The 27,847-nt window shown below is 37.8% G+C and overlaps 1 protein-coding gene across 1 annotated transcript in view; it reads right to left on the bottom strand.

Moving 5' to 3' along the window:
• Positions 1-27,847, bottom strand: part of LOC126457464 (kinesin-like protein KIF19) — a 610,440-nt gene that overhangs the window by 6,037 nt on the left and 576,556 nt on the right. Inside the window, exons 16-17 of the mRNA XM_050093755.1 lie at positions 26,072-26,146; positions 4,342-4,393 (exon numbers count right to left, since the gene is read on the bottom strand). Coding sequence (XP_049949712.1) covers positions 4,342-4,393; positions 26,072-26,146 — 127 coding nt within the window. The remainder of the gene's footprint in view (positions 1-4,341; positions 4,394-26,071; positions 26,147-27,847) is intronic.

Below are 27,847 nucleotides of genomic sequence, written 5' to 3'. Positions count from 1 at the left end.
TTTAACATTTAAAGCAAGTTGGCTATGAAGTCTTTCACGACATATTTCTTGAATAAAAATCTCTCGGTGTACATGCCACATCAATTTAGGATAAAACTCCAAGCTTCTGACCACTACCTCCATGGTCATCATCAGGGCTAAAACTGACTGTCGTAAACTAGCAAGGCTCCCACTTTTATATTCTAAGGACAGCTTCTGATTGGCTGGAATACATCATAGCAACAGCGATATGACACATAGTGAAGTGGTGCTCTCTACTTCCGTAGATGTAATTTAGATCCCGCGTTGCTTGCAGCGCCATCCCTTGAATCAGGAGGTAAAGAGCAGGAAGTTTTCCTCTGTGGTTTTTCTTTATCCAGTGCACTCTTCCAGGTGTTGCTAAGTGCATAGCCATTGTCTCTGTTAAATTAAACTCAGCGATAATAACTCGCTGGCTGCAAGCAAGGTATCTTTGTGGAATTAGACAGTCTTTTGTTTTCCAACGTTGTATGGCTTTATCTCTGTGACAAGTGACTGTTCATATCAGTAAACATAAATGCTATACTGTGTGTGTTGACCTGTGGAGTTCGCTTTGTGTTGTTTAGCTGTTCAATTTTGCGTATTTGACAAATTTTGCTCGTACCTGTTTTACGTATTTGGTTTGTGGATATCAATATGCCCCATTTCAACAATTGAGTGTTTAAGAAAAGGCACAATGAATGGAAGAAGAAATATTTTGTTGTTTCAAAGGGAGATGCTGCTCAGACTGCTTCACCAACTACTCCAAATGAATGTGATAGAATTTCTTCCAGCAAGAAACTTTGTGACAGCAAAGAAAAATTCGAAAACTATGAAAGTGAAAGTAATGACGTGAATGAAATAATTAACATTTCCTTGCTCTCTAATATTTTTAAACATAACGTATTATGCCAAGTTTGCAAGGAAAGAGGACTGGATTTGAAAATAACTTCACACATTGGTTTGGTATGTAAAATCGTTATTGAAGTGTAACAAATGTGCTGCAGAAGTTTCGTTTTCCAATTCTAATAGTATTCCACATAGTGGTAATAGTGGAAAGAAAGTGTATGATATAAATGTTAGGCTAGTGTGTGGTTTGCGTTGCATTGGCAAGGGCAGTGCTGCAGGGACAATGCTATGTGGAATTATGAACTTGCCAAAACCACCAAACAAGTTCAGATTTTATAATGAATTGGTGGGATCTTCTGGTGAAGATGTTCCTCAAGCAACAATGGAGAAAGCAGTTGAAGAAGCTGTGACAGATAATGGGAATTGTAGAGATTTAACTGTTGCTTTAGATGGATCATGGCAACATAGAGGTCATAAATCTCTAAATGGAATTGTGACAGCTACCTGTGGAGACAGTTGCAAAGTAATTCATGTTACTATTCTCTCAAAACATTGTAGATGTAAGTGCAATACCAAGGACGAACATAGTGAAAGTTGTGAAGCAAATTTTCACGGCACAAGTGGAGCAATGGAAGTAGAGGCAGTGAAAGCAATTCTTTCCAGATCACATGAGTAGTATAATGTATGATACACTAACTATTTAGGATATGGTGGTTCTCAGGGATATAAAGCTGTAGAGTAACTCAAACCTTATGGCAATGAAATTCATATTACAGAACAGGGGTGCATTGGACATGTGCAGAAGCACATGGGGACTCGCTTGCGCAATCAAAGCAGACATTAGGATCCCAGAAGCTTAGTGATGGTAAGACCCTTGGAGGAAGAGGAAGATTGACAGATGAAGCAATTGATAGATTGCAGAGGTATTATGGGTGTGAAATTAGGCAAAATACAAGAAGCAGTGAGCACATGAGGAGAACAGTATGGGCATAATTTTTTCATACTGCATCAACAAATGAGCACCCACAACATGCACTGGGCCCCACAGGTGATGACTCATGATGTAAGTACCAATCAGGAAAGGAATATACTCATAAAAACAGTTTTCCAAATGCTGTAATTGATGTAATCAGAGATTTATCACTGCCAAGTTTATTGGAAAAGTGTTTACATGCAAAAACACAAAATCCAAATGAAAGTGCAAATAATTTAATTTGGATTAGGTTTCCCAAAAGAGTGTTTGTACAGATAAAAACATTGCATTTTGGAGTGTATGATGCAGTGGCAACATACACATGTGATGTGCTGAAACATTTAGGTTTTCAACCAGGACACAACACCATTTCCACAATGCGCCTTATTGAAGAAGAAAGACTAAGAGGTGCAGGAAGAAGAGACAAAAGTCTACAACATGCAGAAAAAGGGAAGAAAATACCATTGAAAAGGAACCTAACACTGGAAAAAGAAGAGGATGCTGATAATCCATCACATGGGGCAATAATGTATTAAAAAACTTTGGAAGCCATTTCCCGTAACTTTAAAATTTTCGTATTTGAGGGACATTTTCTCAAAAACTGCTGACAATATATCAATGAAATTTATACACAATATTAAACTTCCTGGCAGATTAAAACAGTGTGCCGGACCGAGACTCGAACTTGGGACCTATGCCTTTTGTGGGCAAGTGCTCTACCAACTGAGCTACCCAAGCATGACTCACGCCCCGTCCTCACAACCTCACTTCTGCCAGTACCTTGTCTCCTACCTTTGAGTCTCGGTCTGGCACACAGTTTTAATCTGCCAGGAAGTTTCATATCAGCGCACACTCTGTTGCAGAGTCAAAATCTCATTCTACACACAATATTGTTTACTTCTTTCCTTCATTTTTATAACAAATTCTAAAAAAAATATTGTATAATTCAAGAGTTATAGAAGAAAAAGTGCAAATTTTTAGAGAAAAAAATAAGTATCTGTTTAAAGAAATTGTGCAACAAGAACCAATAAATATTTCTTAACATGGCATTATAACTTTGTAGAGAAATATTCAATGAACATGAAGTCCAAATTTCAGAGCACTATGTTTAATTGTTTTAGAAAAAATGTTCCTTCTATTTGCTAAAATTAACATGGAGGAGATGGATCATTCTGGCTTTCCTTAAGCACAAGTGAAATGAAGTTTTCTCTAAACCTTTCATTTACATCAAATGAGCCTGGCGAGTGATAAAACAATCCAAATTCCATTTTATTGTCTGTCCTATGTATCATCTCTGAACTAAATCTGACATAGAACTTAAAATTGTACTATCTGGGACCTAATACTTTCTCCAGTGCCTTCTCCTCCCCCTTTTTCTCCCCACTTCCTTCATCAGGAGGACACTCTGGTGTCTGAGTTATCTATGTCCCATGCCAGTGTCCAAAATCAATTCTCTTCTTTTTATTTTCATGCTCAAGTTAACTATTTACTAATGCTTTACATGCAAATCATTGAAGTTAACTGAATCCAAAGATATACTGAGTCATGTCTCCAAATATCATTATAACCAATAGACAATCTGTCCTATGGTTCTTTTACTTAATTATGTATGATAGTTCAATTTAAATATGTTAGATCTTTTGGACAGTATGGTGTCAAACCATTCAGTATTATTACTATGAAAGATTATAGTGGTTAGTTTCAAACTGTCAGTTGAGTAACATCATCACACTTACTTGTAGAACATTTAAATTTCCATGAAGAAAATGAATCAATAATGTTACTATATTCATATTTGCATGGATACTGTATTTAGTATTTAAGTAAGAAACCTGTATCTAGTAAATGCTGAAGTAGCTTTTAGCACTTTTGAAAAAGAAAGTCCTCTAAATACATCTACAGTTTGTTTCATCTACCACTTTAAGGCACTATAAGCTTATTGCATGGTACTGAATAAAAATCAGTTTGAATTCTATAAGTAACTGACTCAAAGTAACTGTTTAAATTGTAACAGTGATCATTATCATGCACCCAGATTTGTTTTTAATATGGGAAAAGGAAGAGTGAGGTTTAATGTTTTAAAGCCAATGAGTACAATTGCAAATTGGGGAGGAAAATCAGCTGTGTCCTTTTCAAAGGAATCGTCCTGGCATTTTTCTTAAGTGGTTTCTGAAGAGCATGGGAAACCTAAATGTGAATGGCCAGATGGGGATTTGAGCTGCCATCAGTTAGACAACTCAATCAGTTGAACTAGAAATGGTTTTTACAAGGATACTCAAAGCTATAAAATTTGGTTATAATGAATTCATATCAACACTGTAATATTAAAATTTTTGGTAACTTTAAGTCTTTACTTTTAAAATGTATCATGCTTTTAAAAAACATAATTTGACTACTTTCCATATTTCAGTGACTTTTTTCCCTGGGATCCATGAAAAAATATGGTCACATTTTATGAAAAGCAAAGTATATGTAACTAAAATATGCAACCAAAATTGATTCTAACTACATCTAAACTGTACCTGTCTTGCAGAAGATAAATTATTCTGACTTGCACTCCTCCTCAGACCACTTCTGAAACACAAGGCAAATTGAGGTAAAACTGCTGTATATTCAACTGCACTTTATCAGCACTGGAACTTGAGTGAGATAATCCATTGTTTTTAGAATGGCTATTGTAATGTAGACAGTACACCAGTGAAATTTGTTAAATAATGGACTCTGATTAAATTGTAGTCAATTAGTAAACAGTCCTACATAAGCGTTCTAAAACATTCAAAGGTGCTACAGTTGTGACACTGTTACACTGAGGTGGCAAAAGTCAAGGGATAGTGGTATGTATATATACAGATGATGATGGTAACAATGTAGAAAAGGCAGTGCATTGGTGGAGTTGTCATTTGTACTCAGATGATTCATGTGAAAAGGGTTGAAACAAGATTATGGCTGCATGAAAGGAATTACAAAACTCTGAATGCAGAATAGTACTTGGAGGTAGATGAATGGGAGATTCCATTTTGTCAATCATTAGGTAACTCAGTATTCCAAGATTCACGACATCAAGAGTGTACCGAGAATGCCAGATTTCAGGCATTACCTCTTACTATGGACAATGTATTGACCAACATTGTCGGATCAGCGGCATTTGCAATGAAATAACCATAGAAATCAATGTGGGATGTACAGTGAATGTACCCATTAGGACAGTGTGGTGAAATTTGGTGTTAAAGGGCTATGGCAACAGATGACCAAAGCAAATGAATTTGCTAATAGCATGCCTTCACCTGCAGTGCACCTCCTGCGCTCATGACCATATCATTTGGACACTCGATGATTGGCCTGGTCAGATGAATCCAACTTTCAGCTAGTAGGAGCTGCTGGTAGGGTTCGAGTGTGGCACAGACCTCAAGAAGCCATGGACCTAAGTTGTCAACAAGGTGCTGTGCAAGCTGGTAGTGGCACCATAATGGTGTGGGTTGTGTTTACATGGAATGGACTGGGTCATTTGTTCCAACTGAATGGATCATTGAGTAGAAATGGTTATATTTGGCTACTTGGAGACCATTTGCAGCTATTCACGCATGTCATGCCTGAACAACGATGGAATTTTTATGGATAAGAATGTGCCACGCAAATGGTTTGAAAAATCATTCTAGATAATTCAAGATAATGATTTGGCCATTAAGATTGCCTGAGATGAATCCCATGAAACATTTATGGGACATAATGGAGAGGTCATTTTGTACACAAAATCCTACACTGGCAACTTTCTTGCAATTATGGATGGTGATAGTGGCAGCATGACAAAATATTTTTGGAGAGGACTTCCAACAACTTGTTGAGTTAATACTATGTCAAGACAAAAGTTGTCTGACATGATATTAGGAGGTGTCCCATGACCTTCGTCACCTCAGTGTACAGGCAACTGTTTACAAAATGAAGGAATATTAGTATGGCAAGATCATTGGAGATGAGCACAAGTTTAAATTTGATAAAGATGGGGAATGAAATTGGTTGTATTCTTTTGAAATAATCTCAAACAATTTTTTAAACCAAAGAAAACATAAATATGGCTGAATGGATGGGGAATATGAGTGCAGTGGATTAATTAGTGGTTGGTACTACATTGCTCGGGAACTGTTAACAGGTGTCATTCTGTATTATATTAATAAAGAATCTCTAAATGTCTAGTTACATCAAAGTAGAAATAAAGTTAGTGAATTTTTCGGCCATGACTAGTGGGCAGCTGTTGCATTTCATGCTAATACAGGCACTGAACAAAATATCATGATGCCCCTAGGATATACACCTTATTTGTGGTTATTTTGTAAGTTTCCTATAATGCAGTAAATTCTATTTCATTTCCCATAGTACTGTAGCATTTTTGCAACTGTTCTGAGTAGGATTATTAATTCTGTTGAGTCAAAATAAAGGTCATTGCCAGGACTTTAACACTAGAAAATATATTCATATTATTTCTTTCATTAGTATAATCTTATTGGCATGTGATTCAGTAATTAATATTATTACGAATGAACAATTTCTAAAAACTTCAAAAGCAATTTAAAATGGTAAAAATGTGTCAATTCATTAATCATAAAAATTTCATGATTTTAATACTCATTTAAGTCAGTTAAAATATTAATTCTGTAATTAAGAAAAAAACGTTTTGAAAATATCTTAAATTCTTAAAGCTAAGGCCACAGAAAACTTTTGAAAATATTTGAAACCTTCAAAACTAAAGCTACAGTAAGCTTTTAATGTCATAGATTATATATGTATTGGTAAAATTCTGACAGAATTTAAATGCTTTTGGATTAAAGGAAACCACTCAGCAAAAGCTGAAGCATGGAATCACAGATAAGCACACACAAAAAGAAAGACAACATGCTACCTTTTGGAGTGATCCTTTTCCAGGCTTGTGTGTTTGTGTTTACTGTATGTATTTTACTCTAGCTCAAAAAAGGGCCACTCTGAAAGGTAGCAAGTTTTCTTTCTTTTTGTGTGTGCCTATCTGTGACTCCATGATTCAGCTTTTTCTGAGTGGTCTCCCATAATCCAAAAGTAATTATACGAAGTTCCACTTTTTGACAGGCTTTAAAAAATGTGCATTTCTTAATTTTTTCAGCAAATTCTGAGTAAATTTTGTTCAATTTCAGATATAGAAATAATTCCATTCAACTGAGTGCCTGTTTTATTAATTTCTCCATTTTGTTGATATGACATTAAAAGTTCTTTCACAGTTTGTTCACATCCAAATGAGTGCAGAGTGAGCAAACTTTCTTGGAAGTTTCAATGAAATCTCAACAGCCAATGGAATGTCAGAAAATGTGTACTGTGTATGATCAAACATTCAAATGTTTTTCACTTGTGCTCACCAACTGTTTAAACTCATGATCAGTTTACTGATGCTTGTTTGCTAGTGTTAACAACAGCGCAAACGATGATTATGAAATTTTTGTGCCTGGGCCATAAGCAGGCAAGTCTAATAAGGAAAAGATATACATCATTTCAAAAAGATGTACAAGTGGAATCTTTATTCAAAGGCTGTCATTTTCAGTAATGGATGGTTGCCAGTCCTTGTTATGAGCAAGCAGCATCATTATGATGATGATGTGTTGATATACTATCATGTCAAACCTCATACCTGTACATCTACGTGATTATTCTACAATTCACAATTAAGTGCCTGGTAGAGGGTTCATCGAGCCACCTTTAAGCTCTATTGTCCCACTCGAGAACAATGCGCAGGAATAATGAACACTAAAATCTTTCTGTGCAAGCTCTGGTTTCTCTTATTTTGTTATGATGATAATTTCTTCCTATGTAAGTAGGCACTAACAAAATATTTTCACACACTAAGGAGAAAGTCTGTGTTTCAAATTTCATGAGAAGATACTGCCACAGTGAAAAACAGATTCGTTTTAGTGACTGCACAACCCAATCCATGTATTATATATGTGGCACTCTCTGTTCTGTTTTGAAATGGTACAAAATGAGCTGACCTTCTTTAAAGTTTTTCAGTCTCCCCTATCAATTCTATCTGATGTGGATCACACTCTGCATAACATTACTCTAGAAGAGGGCAGACAGTCTGTTCAGTAGACCTGTTACATTTTGTAAGTATTCTGTCAATAAATCACAATCTTTGCTTTGCTTTCCCCACAACATTATCTATGTGATCATTCCATCTTGTCTAAATCATTTTGCAATTCATTTTGATCATCTGACAACTTTACATAAATGGTAAATGGCAAATGGTAAATGAGAACACCATCTACAAACAATCTAAGAAGGCTGCTCAGATTGTCTCCTAAAACATTTATGTAGATCAAGAATAACAGAGGGACTATAATACTTTCTTTGGGAATGCTGGCTATTACTTCTGTTGTGCTTGATGACTTCCTGTCAGTTATTATCAACTCTTACCTTTCTGACAGGAAATCATGTCATGGGGACCAGTGCCATCTCTTATTGATTCATTTGGTACATATCTCGCAACTGCCATTGACACTAGTTCTTTGAATTTATACCACATCTGGTCTGCACTTACATAGTCAGTCTGGAAGGAGTGGACATTGTCTCTTAGGAAGGTGTCAAGTGAACGTTTATCTGATTTTTTAAATGATTGTATTTTGTGTTTATTTTTTTTGGTGAGGATATTATGTATTCAGTCTACAACAACCTTATGGTCACTAATCCCTGTATCTGTCAAGATGCTCTCTATTTGGTCAGGATTATTTGTTGCTGAGAGGTCAAGCATGTTTTTGCAACCATTTACAATTCAAGGGAGCTCCTTGACTAGTTCTTCAAAATAATTTTATGAGAAGGCATTCAGTATGATTTTGGATGATGTTTTATGTGTCACTGACTTTAAACATGTATTTTCTCCAACATATTGAGGGTAGATGAGTGGTGAACCTATTTGGAATGACATTCAAGTTTTCTTTGAAATGTTTGGACACTGTATCATGTCGGCCATGGGGGTCAGTAAAAGGAAGCAATTATTAATTTATCTCAGTTGACAAGCATAATCTCTACCCATACTAACCCACAGGAACTATCTTCTTCAATTTCACTCCAAGGTAAACTACTGCCGGCAACAATAAACACTCCACCACCAACAGTATTTAATCTGTCCTTTCTGAACACAGTTAGGTCCTCTGTAAAAATTTTGGCTGAACTTATTTCTGGCCAGCGCCTGTAACATTTGAGATTCAGTACTTTCTATTAGAGCTTGGAGCTCTGATAGTTTTCAAACACAGCTATGACAGTTCACAACTACAATATTGAATGTTCCTATGTCCACCATCTTCCTGTGTTCCTCCTGCACTCTTTGAAACTGAAGCCCTTTCTGCACTTTCCAAAAATTCTCTAACCTATAAATTTGTCCAAACCCCTCTATACAGTCCCCGCTACTTGTGGAGCCACTTTCTGCATGTAGTGGGACTCGTGACCTATTTAGCAGAACCTGGAAAGACACCACTCTGTGGTGCAAGTCAAGAAATGAGCCTTCATGTCACAAGCAAGGCTGTAAGTCTTTACTGCTTCAGTTAGCTGCCTGAAACTAGAGAGAATCTCATCTGATCCTCAGTGACACACATCATTAGTACCAACATGAGCCACTACCTGCAGTTTGGTGCACCCTGTGTGGCATCCAGAAGCACTCATTCCAAACGTAGAATGACTCCTCCTGGTATGTACATAGAGTACACACTGGATTCCTTCCCCTCCTTAACAGCCATGTCACTAAGGGGCTCCATTATATGTAGGTTGTAACTTAAATAGTGGCAACACTGCTGTGGAGACACCATGCAATGGAATCTACTATAGTCGCTGATAGTACACATTGTTGACATACCTACCTTACCTCCAAGCAAATTGACTTGCCCATTCCACATCACCAGCATGCACACAATCAAGGGAAACGTGATCACTTGTGAGCGAGCGGTCAAAAGTAATGGTGTCACTATGTTTTCAAAACAAGAACAATGGAATTGGATCAAGATTGAATGTGCCAGAGGTCATACAACATGACAGTCTCATCAAGGTGTTCAAGAGCTAGTGAAAGAAGCGGCAACACTTTCTGCACAACCCACCCATCATTTTGCATGACAATGCACGGGAGCATGCAGCACAAACTGTGGCTGCTCTCTTCAGTCAACAGGACTGGGAAGTACTGTACCATCCACCATACTCCCCAGATTTAAGTCCTTGTGACTTTGATTTGATTCTGAAGATGAAGGAATCAATTCGCTTCAGAACTGTTCCAGAGATTTGACAGGCAATAGACCGCTCCATTCACACCATCATCATAACAGGCTCTGCTAACGGTATACTATGCCTTCCACACCACTGGCAACAGGTTCCACACAATGCTGGTGACTACATTGAAGGACAGTAACAGGTGCAAACATGTAACTCTTTTGTATCGGTTGTGAATAAATAGTTGCCATTATTTAAGTTCCAACCCTCGTAGATCCAAAAAGGAGCTAATTTTTTAATGCACACTTACTTTCTGCATTGTGAACAACAGCCAAATATCTACTGAAGGTAGTTAAAGCTGTAGATTTAAAACTGTTATTAGACACAAGGGGCATTTAAAAAAGACCATTGGTTATGACAAGAAACTAAATGGGATGAATGTAGCTGTTGGGATTAGTTGGCATTGTGAGAACATAAAACTGAAAACAACAAATACACATAATATTTTTATGCATCCTGAGTTCAAGGAAAACAGGGCTGGTGCATTTTGCAGTAATATAGGATGATATAATTGTTTATTGCACTCAAGTTTACTTTCCATTTCCGTAGAGTCCTGAAAGTTTGTCTCAGGCTCTTTCTTCCCTTACAGGGTCATTTTAAGTATGGAGTGAAGAACAATATGCAACTTGATAAAAATATATATGTGTTTTATATTGAAGATATAAAAAGCTACTGCCCATCCAGTAAGTCTCCCCTGACCTGGGGTTCTGAGTGACATTTCTGAACTCTACCTCTTTTCCTAAACCTCTCCAGTTCCTTTCCCTTCACCCCTCTTCCTTCCCTTCAGCCCTTCCATTGGAAGAAGGAGCCATTGGCTCCAAAAGCTTGCACAAGTAATATCTATTTTTTATATGTGTGTTCTACTGCTGTTGCTTGATGAGTACATTTTCTATCCATCCATTTACATTATATTGTCAAAAATTGATTATTTTAATTGTTCTAATCTAATGTAAGTATTTTTTTGAGCACATAGCTGGTGATTCATGAAGATATGGAGATATTTTAATATGTTATTATACAAGTAAACCAAACGAAAAAGTTCATATAAACATAGGTCCGCAAATGTTTAGTTATGGAGTTATGGGTAATAAAAGATTTTGCCTGAAATTTAGCAACTTCGCTAATATGAAGCCATTGCAAAACTGTACGAGGTTAAAGTAAATCACAATTTCCATTTGTTTTGTTGTTATTGATCTGGTGAATCTAATGAAATGTGTCCCAGATGTGTATCTGCAGCAGTTTTCCAAAACATCCAGAGAAGCAAAGTAAATTTGTTTACTTTCCATTAAGAATGTATAAACATTTATGTCATTGTGGCAACCATTAGTGAGTTGTTTCAGTCATTTCCTATCCTTGAGACAAGTTAGTTTTCTGTATCGTTCAGTGAAAGAACATAATAACAACAGTGTATTTAGTGAAGCCACATAGTAACTGTTGTAATTTGTAGATTATTTATGAAATAGGGATTCCTTTCAAATTTACGACAGAGGAATATGTCGATACGTTGTTTATTTATAGCAAATGTGATGGTAATGCTATGGCTGCAGTTAATGGATATCACATACATTATCCAACTTGGAAGATTACAAATGGACGAACCATTAGTGGAGTATTTTGAATATTATGAGAGACAGGTTCTCTACCTAGCATTCATAATCAGTTTGAGTGCTTGATATGTGAAGACAATGAAGAGGATATTATGGATGCAGTTCAACAATTCAGGTGCCAGTACATGACGTATCTCTCAATGATTAGGCATTTCACAATCTAAAGTATGGCATACTCACAAGTACAATAATCTGTATCCTTACCATAAACAAAAAGTGCATCTGTTACATCCGGGAGATCTTGCCCTTCACTTGGAGTAGTGCAGCTGGTTAAATACTAATCGGTAGTTACACAAATACATTTTATTCACTGATGAGACACGATTTACTTGAGATGGTATAAAAAATTTACATAAGGAGCACATATGGTCTGAAGCAAACCCACATGCAACAGTGCAACGCAATTTCCAAGCAGCAATTTAGCATAAATGTTTTTGTGTGGTATAATCAACACACACTTTATTGGACCATTCATTTTCCCAGGACGTCCAACTGTCAAGAGGTACTTGCTATTCCTTCAAGAAGAAATTCCCCGCTTGCTCGAAGTTGTTCCACATGCTATGCAATTGCAAATGTATTTACAACATGATGGTGCACCTCAACATTTCATGAACGCTGCTACTACATATTTAAATAAACATTTCCCCAAAAATGGATTGTTTGTGGTGCTACACATCTGTGGCCACCCACTTTGCGTGATTTAACACCAATGGATTTTTGTGTATGATGATGGATGAAAGACATAGTTTATGAGGACAAAGTCAATACATGTGATTCACTACTTGCTTACATTATGAATTCAATAAGAAGAACAAAATCTGTTCATACACGTGCAGCTAAAACACATTGCACTCGGTGGAGACATATCTGAACATTTACCGTTAATGTATCATGAAATTGTATGTACACTGTACAACTTCCTTAACACTGAGCTTTGTTTTTTCCAGTTTAATATGAATTCACATGAGCTATTGTATTAATGAAAGCAGATTATCTAATACATTCATACAGTTTCGGTTTTGTTGTTATTACCATCATTTTTCCAAAATTAAATTCCATAGAACTTCTGTTGAAAACTTTGTGCAATTGTCTGAAATTTTAAAAGCAAATTGTGCCAAGTAGTTAATAAATTAAAAATTTTACTATATAATGTCTTTGCTTCTCTGGATATTCTGGAAAACTACTGCATATACATGTCTGGGACATGTTTTATTAGATTAACAACAAAATAAATGGAAATTGTGCTTTAATTTAACCTCATACAGTTTTGTAATAGCTTCATATTAGAGAAGTTGCTAAATTTCAGACAAAATCTTTTATCAGCCATAACTCTGTAACTAAACCTTTGTGGACCTATGTTTATATGAACTTTTTCTTTAGTTTCACTTGTAAAATAACATATTAAAATATTTGCATATCTTCATGAATCACCCTGCATTTAACCTGTGTCAGATGTGGGAACAGCACTAATTTTTTGTCAGGGTGTGTGTGTGTTGGCAAGGGTATAGACACTTAATTACAAGGTTCGAGGTCCACATGCATAATGTAATCAGTGAACGCTTCACTTTCACCATCCCATGTTCTATCAGACTCAATGCCAGATGCAACTCTTTATTTTGCACCCATTGTACTCTAGTACATTTGCAGTGACACTTTTCTTTGTATTCCAGTAGCAGTATATCTGAAGCCACAGACTCTTACCTGTGGCTAGGTGCCTACTCTCTAATTGTTTAATTGGAGATGGCTGGTGATCCTGACACCATTTATCCTCTGGGCATTTCCAGGTTTCTCCTCCTCAGTCAATATGTACCTACATTAATCTAATAATGAGGTCTGGCATGTTATGATAAATATGTATGACTCCACTGGGGGGGGGGGGGGGGGTATTGAATGCCCTAGATAGCCTCACGAAGCAAACCCCTCTGTCCTCAATGCAAAATTATTCTATGCCGCTCAACACAGAGTTAATGTGCGTGCACACTGACTCTAAAACTGGATGTCACACTGTTCATGGTGGACAGTGATAGCTTGAAAGTATTGGTACTTGTTACCACAGGCACCTCATAAGAGGCCTTATCTACTACTTCAAATACATATTCCTGCAACCACACTTCTCATCAATATATTCCACAAGGTATCTGAAGATTACCTTTCTAGCTGTGGAGTTGTTGACTAATTTAAACACTGAATTTCAAGTTACGTGTGAATTACTCTTAAGCTGCACATAGGTAGTTTTGTGCACTACATATGTCAGTTTGTTTTCTTTACATGACTTCCTCATCTGCTCCATTACACTAAAGGCTTTTTCCTCAGGAACAGTTATTCAGTTTACAGAAACCACTGCTAGAAAATCATCAGCATACACCTTGCCCCATGTTCATCAGTATCCCAAACCGTAAAATTGTTATGAGGTCCCAGAAGAGAGATCCTGAGATTGACCTGTGAGCACTCCTCCTTGGCATGTTTAATCACTTTCAAATTTCCAGACTACCACTACACCACTCACCCACTGCAGTAATCATACAAGGCGTGACAAAGTATTGAAGGTACCTGCATTTATGAACAAATGTGAACTGAGAGAAAATGTGACTCTCCTTAACAAATAATTTGATAATTGTAGCTGAAAAACTAGCTGAACAATCAAAAGCAAGGTACAAACAATGACTATCCTTCGCAAATAATTTGATAATTGTGGCTGAAAAACTAGCTGAACAATCAATATGAAGGTAGAAACAATGAAAATTTTCCTGGAGGTGTGGGAGAAGAAAGAAATCTCTGTACAAGGCTTGTGCACAAGACCCATTCAAGATTCTGTGGTAAAATTTGTAATAGAGAATAAAATATTTTTTCATGAAATAATAATTCTTTTGCACTAGGTCTTTCTATTATGATTTGGTTTTAAGAAACTTTTATGGGTGAAGTTTGTTACTATTTTTAAATTATTTTGCTGAAATGAAAACTATTTAAGTCAGTACTGTGCCTTTTTGATAAATCTTGGGTACTTCTGAAAAATATTCTACTTTTTTAAAATGAACTTTTAATTTTATAGTTTATGATTAGAAAATATTTTGGAAAAGTTGGGTCTCTTAATGTATTTTGAGATTTTTGTGCCGTCTAGTTGTACGGAAATCTTTGTACTTCATTTTTGACGTATTTGGGGAACTGCTGTACTATATTTGTGTGAATTTGTGTCTGTTTGGAAAAAAGTTCAGATAGGTCAGACTTGATAGTAGCTGTTGTCATATTCTAGATTTACAGTTAGGATTTGAACATAATTATTATAGGAGAACTACAATGGCTTTTAACATGAAATTTCTTGCATATTAACATATCTTGAGTATTTTCCAAACTACATTATGCTACTACACATGTCATTTAAGAAATGAGGCTGTTTTTCAGACCATATAGGCAGGATAAGTTTTGAAAATTATTAGAAGTGAGAGCTAGGAGTGATTCTGTGAGTAAACCTGATTACTGATGACAATATTTTTCAGAAGCACTTAAATGAAAAGAAATGTACTGGTTTGCTTTTTGTTTCATTTTTGATACTCTGTGTTCAGAGTATTTTTGTAATGTGAAGCTGACAAGATGAGTATGATGATGCAATGTGTCTATGTGTAATGCAATGATGAAGCATTAGGGTGAAGTATTATGATAAGTTATTGATCTGATACAGGCTGTATTGAGGTATTATTGAATAGTGTTTTTGTGATGATAATGTGGAAGATGATGATGTCAGTGTTAGGAACCTTCATTCTGAATTGTGGTGGATCACGATCAGTTGCGTCACATCTTAGGTGTTTGTATTGTTGAATATGATGAGGGTTTATAATGTGTTTACTGTGGTTCTGATGGCTTTGAAAAAAGTTTGCTGACTACATCAAAAACTATGTGACAAAAACATGTCTTGTGTTAATGATTGTTTGTGGAAAATATTTGTAGCATAATGATATATGCCAACTAGCATTTTGTACCACCAGAGTGTTGTAACAAGACTCATTATTTTATTTATTTATTTTTCAAATAGAATAGCGTTCAAGAAAAAAGTGAATAAGAAGTTAAAAAACTGTTATTGAAATATAAAAATTATGTGGAATTTTGGCATCTAATGCAATACTAAAAATTTTTTCATTGTGTCCTAATTTGAATGAAATTGTTGTAAATTTTGTGGAACATCAACCTTCTGAAATATACTTTTGGTTGATGTAGATATGCTGTGAAACTACATGTAAGGAATATAATATCATTACTAAAGGAGATAAACATTTTTTCATTTGATATTTATTTTTTCATTATTGTGTCTGATTAATAACAACATGCAAATTAGGTCTTTTTTAAACAAATGAAATGTCAGCATAATGTGTCAGTTCATTTATGTAATTTGTGTAACTGAATATCATTGTAGCCACAGCACTTACTCAATACTAAACATACATTACTTTCAGGGAACTTTTTTTTTCAGAAACTTATTATTATTATTAGGTATGTTATGTTAAATGTTTGACTACACTGGACTGTCAGATCAGAAATCTGCTCACATTTCATGCTTGCAAAATTAAAAATCCTAGTGGGGGGGGGGGGGGGGGCGGAAGGGGGGAGAGGGCAGAGGGGGGATGCCTATCATAATTGAGCTTGTGAATGGGCCACTTGCACATTATATTGAACAACCCAGTACACTCCATATATTTACTATATGATACAGATAGTTCAAAACTGCAATCTTGAATTTCAGAGAGTTTCAGTGACATACATAAAGTATGTTAATTTTAAAAAAAAAACTAATTATTTTTTGGTTTTGTTTCAAAACTTGGTTACCTAAATTTCATAGAGATTGCAATCGCTTGTTATAGACTTTCAAATCTAAGGTTGGGTTCACATACACACAACAAAAATGTTACCACTGCTAGTGGCATGCTGCAGCTGAAAGCAGTTGCACATGTGAACTGCCAGTTTCTAGTGGCGCAAATTAAGAAATGCATCTTCTGTCATGCCACAAAAAGCTCAACTTGGTTGTACTTTGTTGTGCCATGTTTCTTCCACCACTGCTCCTTTGTAACAGTATTTCAAAATATGAGCATTCCATTGCAGTTATCCTTGAATCATTTGTTTCTCTACTCCATTCAATTTCAGTATATTTTTGTTTTATTATTGAATAAAGTGAAAAACAGTGGTTCAAAGGTACAAATTTGCAGCTTCTTGAGCCACAATAATAGCAATTTATGTGTGTGTGTTGTGGGGCAGGGGGGGGGGGGGGGGGGGAGGGGGGGATGCAATATTTGCAAACCAATGATGTATCCCACAAACAAAAATATTTTTGGATGAATAAATAAATAAACTTAATATGTGTAACAAAAAATGCAAGTTGTACAAACTTCATGTTGCAACACCAGGCATTGTATGAATTGTGGCTTATATGCAGGAAATATCTCCTAAATGTGATGTGGCAGCTGTTAAACTAAAAATTATTTGTTCAAAATGCCTTTATCAATGAATATAATAAGAGTTTAAAATCTTGGAAGAATGATGTGTCTGACAATGTTATTTACATGCCAGCTGTTGGTTAGTTTGCCACTACAGATAGCATTTTCATCTCTGAGTGTTATTTCTTTTATAAATGTTTTTGTGGCCCCTGATTTATCCCTGTGCAAAATCTATTTTTGGATTCAACATTGGAGTTTTGTTTTCCTTGTATTTAATTCTTGTCGCAGCTCTAATTCCATAACCTGTAATATAGCATTCATAGCCACCCACACGATTTCAACTGGTGTCATATTGAAAACTGTCCAACTACACAGAATTTGTGGTTGCCTGTGTGAACAGTAGCTTGTGAGACCTCTACAGGAAGCCAAAAGCTGTGGTGCCACATTAGATGTGTGTGGGAACCTAGTTAACTACAGAAACAATTATTGATGAGAAATTAATTTGTTATTTAAAAGAATTTCTTTGACATACAAATTATCTTTGTCCTGTTTGGCAAGTTGCAAGTTAGAAGTTTCCAGGTAGTGACACAAGAAAGTTGGTTTTGTATTATATATGTGTTGTTTCACAGTTACAATTGTCTACTTGAAGCATAATCATTTGGAAAATATGGAATAAATGTGCTAATAGTAAATGTAAACACCTGGAAATTTTATTATTTGTATCGGTATTCAGTATTAAATGAACCTAATAATCTTCTGTATCACTCAGGAATATTAATACCTCAAGACTGATGTTCCAACAATATGAATAAAATGTAATGATCTTCAACAAACAAAATAAGTTAAAATAATTACTTTCAATTTTTTTATCAGATATGTGTTGTTGTTAGGTATAAGTACAACACAACTAGTAGACTGAACACAACTTTATTCCATGGAAGCCTTAACAACTTGAACACAGTATTTAAGTAACATTCAGCAGAAACCAATTATGTATGCAAAGAGCTGTAGCAAGAAATATAGAGAACTGAAACTGAGCATAGCTCGGCTAACCTTAAATAGACTGGGGCCCATGGTGGGCTCTGATGGTGATCTCTCTCTCTCTCTCTCTCTCTCTCTCACACACACACACACACACACACACACACACACACACACAAGCAAGCCTGTGGTGCCCTCTGCAGATGACGTAGCACTGCCACACACAAGACCTTTGGAAAGTATGTACACGCATGACTGCATTCCTCCTGTCTTAGGAATAGCACAGATTTTTTAGAAGTCCACACTGTCCTCCTCATTTGCTGGGTTCTGGCTAAATTGTCATGCTGCAGTGGGAGTTTGCAGTCTGAAGTGCAATTCTGTGCCCACCTTCCCATGTCAAACCATGAAGCAACACTGGCAATGCTGGGGCTGTTTCCATGTCGATCTTGGGCATCAGCTCTGGTGATGATGCTTGAGGTGCTGATGATAGTCGTATCAGCAGTTGCTCATGAGTGGATGATGGAATTCCTGACAGTGGTGTCAGAAGCAACAGAGCACTGCTGGTTTAGCCACCAACGGTGATGCCCTTGCCCCTGCAGGAGTGGAGAACCAGCAGCAGCAGGTGATGTGATGCCCAATGTGGATGGGCTCAGAAGTGATGGCAGGCACCCACCAATCAACATGAAGGTGAAGTTGGTGATGATATCTCAAGCAGAGCCTGTCATTCTTGTACACATTAAACAGAGGTTTCCCCTGATATCTGGTGATGACAGCAGAAATTCATTTAGGGTGAAGTCGGAAACTGTGTGCTCAGACAGCCACACCAGGCCAGAAGAGATACAGCACCTGCATGGGTTTGGTGTCCAGGTGGAGGATGCAGGAGGTGTAGCTGTATCCTTGGCTGGGACCTGTGGAATAGCTCCTCTGGGCTCTTCTTGCTGAATGGTGTGAAACAGTATGAGAAGAGAAATTGTTCTATGGCAAGATCGGATGGAGAGATGGCAATACACTTTTTCACCTGAGTTTGGAACATTTACCCAAGGCATTCCACCTCACTATTAGATTGTGGATGGAATGGTGGGGTAAGGATGTGACAGATAGCATGGAAATCACAAATTGCTGCAAACTATTGCAATGAAACTTGTGGACCATTATTGGACACTAATGTTGTGGACAAGCCTATGAGTGAAAAAATTTTGGAGGAGGTTGAGACAGTGGTGGTTTAAATGTGGAAACACAATGAATGACGTAGGGAAAATGAGAATATGCATCAGTGACCAACAGCCAATAAGCATTGAGAAAGAGGCCAGTGAAATCCACATCCATATAGTCCATACAAGGGATGGCATAAGCCAAGGAGACAGCAATGCCCAGGGAACTGCTTGGAGCTTTACACACTATTAATAGGGGGCAACCGGATGGATATGTCACCATACAATCCATACCAAAACATGTGTGACGGGCCAACACTCTTGTGGATGATACACTCCAATGATCTGCATATAATAAATGGAGAACCTCCGAGAGAAATACTGAGGGGACCACTACCCGAGGGGCCACATGATGTGTGTCTAAATGCAGGACACCATCCGCAACAGAGAACTGATGTCAAAAGATGTAATTATTACACAGGGGGTCAGATACATGAGAAGGTGGTGGATCCAGCCAATCATGTTGTATGAATGTTATAATTTTCTGCAAAATGGGATCCAAAGTTACAGCTTTCATGATCCATGTGCTAATTACAGGAAAACCATCAACCATATGCTGTGTGGCAACATCAATGTGGAAACAAAGCAGTTGCTCCTGATCAAATTCTGGGCTCTGACCATCCGGCAGGCAGGACAAAGCATCAGAATTTGCATGTTGATTCATAGGGCAAACATGACTGTCTTAGTTGTAATGTGAAAGGAAAAGAGCCCAACACTGAATACAATGTGCCACTTTATCTGGTAAGGATGCAGAAGGACTGAATAAGCAAACCAATGCTTGAGACTAGTGACCAGGTGGAATTTGGTACTGTAGAGAAAAACGTGGAATTTCTTCACAGCAAATGCAATGGCCAAAGCTTCCTTTTCAATCTGAGAGTACCTAGTTTAAGCAGGAGTCAGCATTTTTGAGGCCTAAATAATAGACCACTTGGAGCCTTTGGGATATCTGGTATCTGAGCCAGTACCATCTCCAACCCATACTGTGAAGCGCTCATTGCAAAGACCAAGTGGTGGCCTGGTTGGTATGTCACTAAGCAGGGCACAAACAGCAACACAGTCTTAAGGACGCAAAATGCGGTTTCACAAGCCAGTGAACAGTGAAAATGAGTCTCTTTGCACATTTAATGGCTGTGTGATTGTTGCTGGACCAGGAAAAAATCCATGGTAATAGGCAACTTTATCTAGAAAAACATGAAGTTCTTTGAGTGACATAGGGCATGGGAGTGACACGATTGCAGAAACATGTTCATGAAGGGGTTTGATACCCTTGCAAGAAACTTCAAACCCAAGATAAATGATAGAAGGTTGAAAAAACTCTAAATTACACTTTAATCTAGTCTTTCAGAGTACACAAAAAACGTATGGAAGCTTCGTAAAAGTTTAAAAAAAAATAGCAGGAGTGCTGGCAACTACAAAAGACAACCTCAACTATTGTTACAAACAATAACATCAATGAAAAGTTTGTTTGGCACGACATAAATTGCTGATAAAATGTTTACGTCCATATCTGTATCAGGATTGTTGTACTGAATTTTTGCATTACAAACAGAAGCAATGTGACCTTTTATATTGCAATTATGATAGGTAGCCCTGCATTTTGGGCAGTCTGGGCACTCATGGATGATGAAACAATAAGGGCAGGATGAGAGAATGGAATGTGTGCCTTGCTGTTTGGTGACCTTGTTACTTTGTTGGTATGGCTGCTGCTGGGAGCAAGGCCAACCACCTTGACCCTGTGATCATGTGTAGGGCTCTGTGACCATGTTTTCACCCTGTGAGCTATCTGAAGCTTGGTGTGGAGGAAAGGGCTGGAGTACTGGCACTTCACTCCATGACTCAATTTGGTTACCCAAAGCTCGTAACACCTCAAATGATTGTGCAATAGCTAAAACCTCAGAGAGGGATGGATTTTCATACTGGAGGGCATGCTCTCACACCTCATGGTCCAGAGAGAAAAGAATGATAACATCTCTCACCAACTGATGTGTGTATGGCTCTTTATGTACATTGGACAGAAAATGACAGTGACAACTTAACCCATGGAGTTCAGCAGTGCAAGTGTGATGGGGTTGGGGTGGTTGTGTTATACAGAGGTAGAGCTCAACTCAGAGTGTAATAACATGGGTGAACTTACAGTAGTATTTTGAAAGAAGTTCACACATTTGGTTAAACATTAAAGAATATGGATCCTGCAAAGGGGCAAGTTGACATAGGACTTGATACATTCTTGGCAATATCCATTAAGGGAACAAGGCATGACATAAAATAGCATCAATAATCCAAAAAGCTTGAAAGTGTTATCTTTCCTGCATGCATCCCATTCCTCAATAGACTCATCCTATGTTGAGAAAGGAAGCAGATAAAAAGTGGGGCCCTGGATGGCAAAACAGCAGGTGACACACACTGCGGAGTATACCGACTAGACCAAACAGCAGCCAGTGATTGATGTACCTTAGTTTGATTGTACAGCACCTGTAATTGCTGGTGCAGTGCTGTGGAAAATGACTCTTGCTTTTGACCAAGCAAGATAAAATGTCCCCCATAACACTGTCAGCCATCATGGGAATAAACAGAGGACCAACCAAAGTAGAAATTTGTGTGGATAACTTGGTCACACTTGTCACCAATGATGATGTAATAAGGTACAAGTAGAACGTGACCAGTAGACTGAACACAACTTCCACAGAAGCACTAATAACTTGAACACAGTTATTAAGCAATAATCAGCAGGAACAAATTATGTTCACAGAGAGCTGTAGCAATATACGAAGAAAATTGTGGCCGAGTGTAACTCAGCTGACCTTAAATAGACTGGGGCCCATGGCAGGCTCTGAAAGTGATCTCTCTCTCTCTCTCTCTCTCTCTCTCTCTCTCCTCTCTCTCTCTCTCATACACACACACACACACACACACACACACACACACACACACACACACACACAAACAGACACAAGTCTGAGGTGCCATCTGCAGAAGGCATAACACTGCTACACAAGCGGCCCTTTGAAAGTACACACACATGTCACAGCAATACGAATTTCTGCCTGTCACCTCTGTTTTTCATTTGTTTAAGAAGAAGAAGAAAATTTACCTGAACCAGTTCATTGTAAAAGTGAGGTTTGGAAGGTATTTTGATTTTCTGATAATGTTCAATATATTGAGATATGATAGTGTTAGAAAGTCTGTCAGCTAAACATAGATGGTAGTTACTGTGAAAGATACTGCCAGGTGCTGTATGGGCAAATTGCAGCATCCACAATGCCTAATTGTCATGTTTGTTATGTGTCCCATGCTACCTCAGTCATCAGCCCACTTCTGACAATAAAATACAAAAGCATGTTTGCCTTTCCATAGTCCATATTTATAAATAACTAATGATAAAATTGCAAGGGACAGAATGGCTAACCAGTGCTTATCTTCAGAAGGCAACATTCCAGGGCTATCAATAGACACATTTAAAAATGAGAAACCTATTTCTAGCTTTCAGAACTATTAGCTGTTTTCTCAGGAACAAAGGAGGCATAAGATGAAAAAGATCAGTCTGAAGGGGCAAGTAATTCAGACCCCAAGATGAGAGGGACCCATGTTGAGTATACTGGGAAATAAAGATGAAGGACTAGCCATCAGAGAGATTTGGAGAGTTGGACCTACTGGTACTTTATTATTGGTATTTTAGTAAATACTGATAACAAATATTAAAGTTCTTAAATATTGTGAAAGTGTCATGTTATAATGATGGTGCTTTGGAATGGGAAACTGCAACAGGATTAGCTATAGCCAATAGCTAAATTCATAGAAAAAAAAGGGGTTATGAAGTACATGTACTCCATAACTTATGTTATCACATATCATTTTTATGAGGGTTGGTGACCAATGCTAAAGTGATGGTAGGCCCGAACAAAGTTTCACACATGCAGTGCTTTCTGCTGCCTTTTCAGAAACCTACTGCAGTGTTGGTTTGATTCAGTTGTCACTCACCAGTCACTGAGAGCAGATCGCTGTGGCTGAGACCATTGTAGATCCTGTCAGTTGTGAAGTGCATGGTGTGATTTGATTTTTTCTGGTAAAACGACCTTCAGCAGCAGAAATCCATTGCAAGTTATGCATAATGTATGGACCTGAAATAAAACAAGTTCTAAAATTGTGTTGAATATTTCTAAGTGGCTGCACAAATGTTCATGATGAGCTGCAGAGTGGCAGACCCAGGATTTGGACTGATGACATTGTTGATCAAGTGAACCAAAAACTTTGAAATGATCAGCAATTGACTCTTAGTGGTCTGGCTAATGAATCAATAATGTTGCTCGAACCTCAATTTACAGGATTACCACTGAACAGCTTGGATAGCACAAAATGTGTAAGAGGTGGGTCCCAAAAATGCTCACCTCTCAGCAAAAAGAGCAAAGAATGCATAAAGCATGGTGGTTTTTAGAGTGGTATAGACAAGATGTAGACAATTTGTTTTCCCACATGGTTACATGTGATGAGATAGGGATATCATACACAAGTGCAGAATCACAACAAGACATTGCAGTAGCATCATCCAAGTTTAACCAAGCCAAAAAAGTGTAAGCAATCTCCTTTCTCAAATAGAGAAATGATAGATACCATTTCTTGGAATGAGAAGGGCATTCTTTTGATTGATTTCATGGACCTTGGGTCAACAATTATAACTGATGTATACTGTGAACTTCTAACCAATCTGAAATGTGCAGTCCAATATTGACACTGTAGGAAACTGTCGTTTGACATAATCTTCCTTCATAACAACATGTGCCTCCACATCACTACCAAAACCAAGGAGAAAACTCAAGGTTTTCATTGGGAACTTTTTGAGCACCTTCTGTACAGTCCCAACCTTGCACCAAGTGACTATTCCCTCTTCTTGCATTTGAAAAAGTGGTTTGGTGACAATGATTTCAAAAGGGTGATGAACACAAGACTGCCCTTACCAACTGGTTCAATTCCCGTGCAGCAGACTTCTAAGAAGAGGGGTTAAAGAAGCTGGTGCAGCATTACATAAAGTGTATAGATGTAAATGGCAATTATGTGGAAAAGTAAGCAGCTATGTAGTAAAACATTACTGTAAGTAAAAACCTCTCATAAGCTTTTCTAAAAACATGCATCGCATATGTGCACTTGCTAGAGCCCATCCAAATGCATATATTTAATTATGTATTAATTAATGAAACTTCAATTTGAACATCCTATGTGTGCCTAAAGAACTGTAGAACATAACCACAACAAGAGCTATGGGGGCACCTCATGTAAAGTATGCAGAATTAAAGAAGACCTTTGAGGAGCATAATAAGTGAAAGGCCTGTGATTTAATAATATTACTTTTACTCAGTTTCAGTTGTGCCATGAAGGATAGTGGATTTTCTGTTAGTGGAGAGGCTACTTTGGATGACAAACAATGAGGTGAAAAATTGGATATTAAATGAGAATTTATGTTAATTTCTCCAGACTCTGTCAGTATGATAGTCAAGGCTGGTTTAAGGCATAAGTGACACTCTTGGACGATCAAGCTGAGAGGGGTTCTAGATGTGCCACAGTTTTAAGATTTCTCTAAAGGACATAGAACAACTGGTAGTGACCACTTGGAGTGTCAAGTTTAGAGGGATGTCTAAGCACAAGATTTGTATATAGTGTGTTTCACAAATTAGTAATAAAAACTAACACAAGTGAATGTGTGTGAGGGATAAGGAGGATGGAGGGATGCCAAATGGTAAGTCGCTTGTGTGCAAAAATGTTCTCAAACCAGCCCTGGTGGCATTTATGAGGCAGTGTTACTCTCAGAAAAGGATCCATTCAGAATAAATATACATCTAAAAATTGTATTTGTAGTTTAATTTCCAAAATAAAGGAGTAATTGCATTTACTAAATGATTTTTCAGTTATTGATCACTACTAATATTGCCCATGTGAATGGTATAACGGATTTAAATTGTTTTCACCACTGTACATAAACAGAACATGGAGGCATAACTTACCATACCACTGTCACATTTTCTTACTTTTAGCCTGTTTTTAACCATCATTAGAATGTATGTATTTATTGAAATATAAATATAGGATGATGTTTGCTATGTGGCAGCAGATCATACACAGATAGCCATGAACTATATTTCTTCTTTAGTTTTTAAAAAGTAAAACAGTTATTGATCACTACTAATATTGCCCATGTGAATGGTATAACAGATTTAAATTGTTTTCACCACTGTACATAAACAGAACATGGAGGCATAACTTACCATACCACTGTCACATTTTCTTACTTTTAGCCTGTTTTTAACCATCATTAGAATGTATGTATTTATTGAAATATAAATATAGGATGATGTTTGCTATGTGGCAGCAGATCATACACAGATAGCCATGAACTATATTTCTTCTTTAGTTTTTAAAAAGTAAAACAGTAGCAGGAGGCTGCAGATGTGTGTGAAGTTGCATTTGTGTGAGTGTGTGTGTGTGTGCATGTGTGTCTATTGCTGACAAAGGCCTTTATGGCAGAAAGCTACAATTGTGTGAATCTTTTTGTTGTGCCTATTGTGACTCAGCGTCTCCACTATATGGTGAGTAGCAACTTTCCTTCTCTGGTATTGTTACATTCCATCCTTGATTTTCCATTATTCGATATAGTATAAAAAGTATGTTCAGAGAATTAAAAATAACATGCTGTTGGTATCAGGTGGTATATCAAAAACAACGATGACATATCCATTTATTTGTATCCCTACAGAGAGTGGAAGAAATGGAGAAACTTACACTTCATTTCGAGGTAGAGGACGTGGCAGACGTGATGATGGCACCATTTCTGTTGGACCAGGTGTCTGAGCCATCCTATTTTAATAGAAAAGCATACCACATATTTTAGATATAAAGTGTCATATGCTTCCTGAAAAAAATAAATTATAAATAACCAGGTAAGTGATTATGTTGGCCCCAAAGGACCTTCTTTGCTTTCTAAAGTCCTTTCACAAATGCAAAATGTTATCATAGATTGATTGCACTGAATATATATGATATGTGGTAGATATGTTGATAAAAGTGTTTCGCCGCATCATTACAAGAGTTCATGATTATTACCATGGAGTTTTGGTTATAAGAAATATTGTAATAAATATTATAAGAGAACAATAAATGGCTACAAAGTCTTTCTTTAACAGCCTCATCAAATTTGGACAAAATGCGAAGCATGTAATGACTACCTACATCACTATCAGTCTGATTTATTCTCTAATAATAATCCTGGATGCAATCACTAAAACCTTTTAATTTTATCTGAATTTGACATAGAAATTTAATTGAGAACTTTTAAGCTGATAAATGAAACTCCTAACTTAATTTAAGAAATGTGACATAATTTGAAAAATTCATTGTAGACAAATAAAATAAAATGTACCAGACTAAGATATTTATTAATGAAATGTAGTGTGCTGCAGCTTTCACTTCTTAGATTTATATTATGGTTTTAGGGTGCAAAGCAGCTATGATCATAAGCACTTTCACTTTTTAGCTTATCATATACACTCCTAGAAATGGAAAAAAGAACACATTGACACCGGTGTGTCAGACCCACCATACTTGCTCCGAACACTGCGAGAGGGCTGTACAAGCAATGATCACACGCACGGCACAGCGGACACACCAGGAACCGTGGTGTTGGCCGTCGAATGGCGCTAGCTGCGCAGCATTTGTGCACCGCCGCCGTCAGTGTCAGCCAGTTTGCCGTGGCATACGGAGCTCCATCGCAGTCTTTAACACTGGTAGCATGCTGCGACAGCGTGGACGTGAACTGTATGTGCAGTTGACGGACTTTGAGCGAGGGCGTATAGTGGGCATGCAGGAGGCCGGGTGGACGTACCGCCGAATTGCTCAACACGTGGGGCGTGAGGTCTCCACAGTACATCGATGTTGTCGCCAGTGGTTGGCGGAAGGTGCACGTGCCCGTCGACCTGGGACCGGACCGCAGCGACGCACGGATGCACGCCAAGACCGTAGGATCCCACGCAGTGCCGTAGGGGACCGCACCGCCACTTCCCAGCAAATTAGGGACACTGTTGCTCCTGGGGTATCGGCGAGGACCATTCGCAACCGTCTCCATGAAGCTGGGCTACGGTCCCGCACACCGTTAGGCCATCTTCCGCTCACGCCCCAACATCATGCACCCGCCTCCAGTGGTGTCGCGACAGGCGTGAATGGAGGGACGAATGGAGACGTGTCGTCTTCAGCGATGAGAGTCGCTTCTGCCTTGGTGCCAATGATGGTCGTATGCGTGTTTGGCGCCGTGAAGGTGAGCGCCACAATCAGGACTGCATACGACCGAGGCACACAGGGCCAACACCCGGCATCATGGTGTGGGGAGCGATCTCCTACAATGGCCGTACACCACTGGTGATCATCGAGGGGACACTGAATAGTGCACGGTACATCCAAACCGTCATCGAACCCATCGTTCTACCATTCCTAGACCGGCAAGGGAACTTGCTGTTCCAACAGGACAATGCACGTCCGCATGTATCCCGTGCCACCCAACGTGCT

Source organism: Schistocerca serialis, chromosome 2 (genome assembly GCF_023864345.2).
Source record: "Schistocerca serialis cubense isolate TAMUIC-IGC-003099 chromosome 2, iqSchSeri2.2, whole genome shotgun sequence".
NCBI lineage: Eukaryota > Metazoa > Arthropoda > Insecta > Orthoptera > Acrididae > Schistocerca > Schistocerca serialis.
The sequence above is the reverse complement of the archived record's forward strand: the minus strand, read 5'-3'. Positions and strand labels throughout refer to the sequence as shown.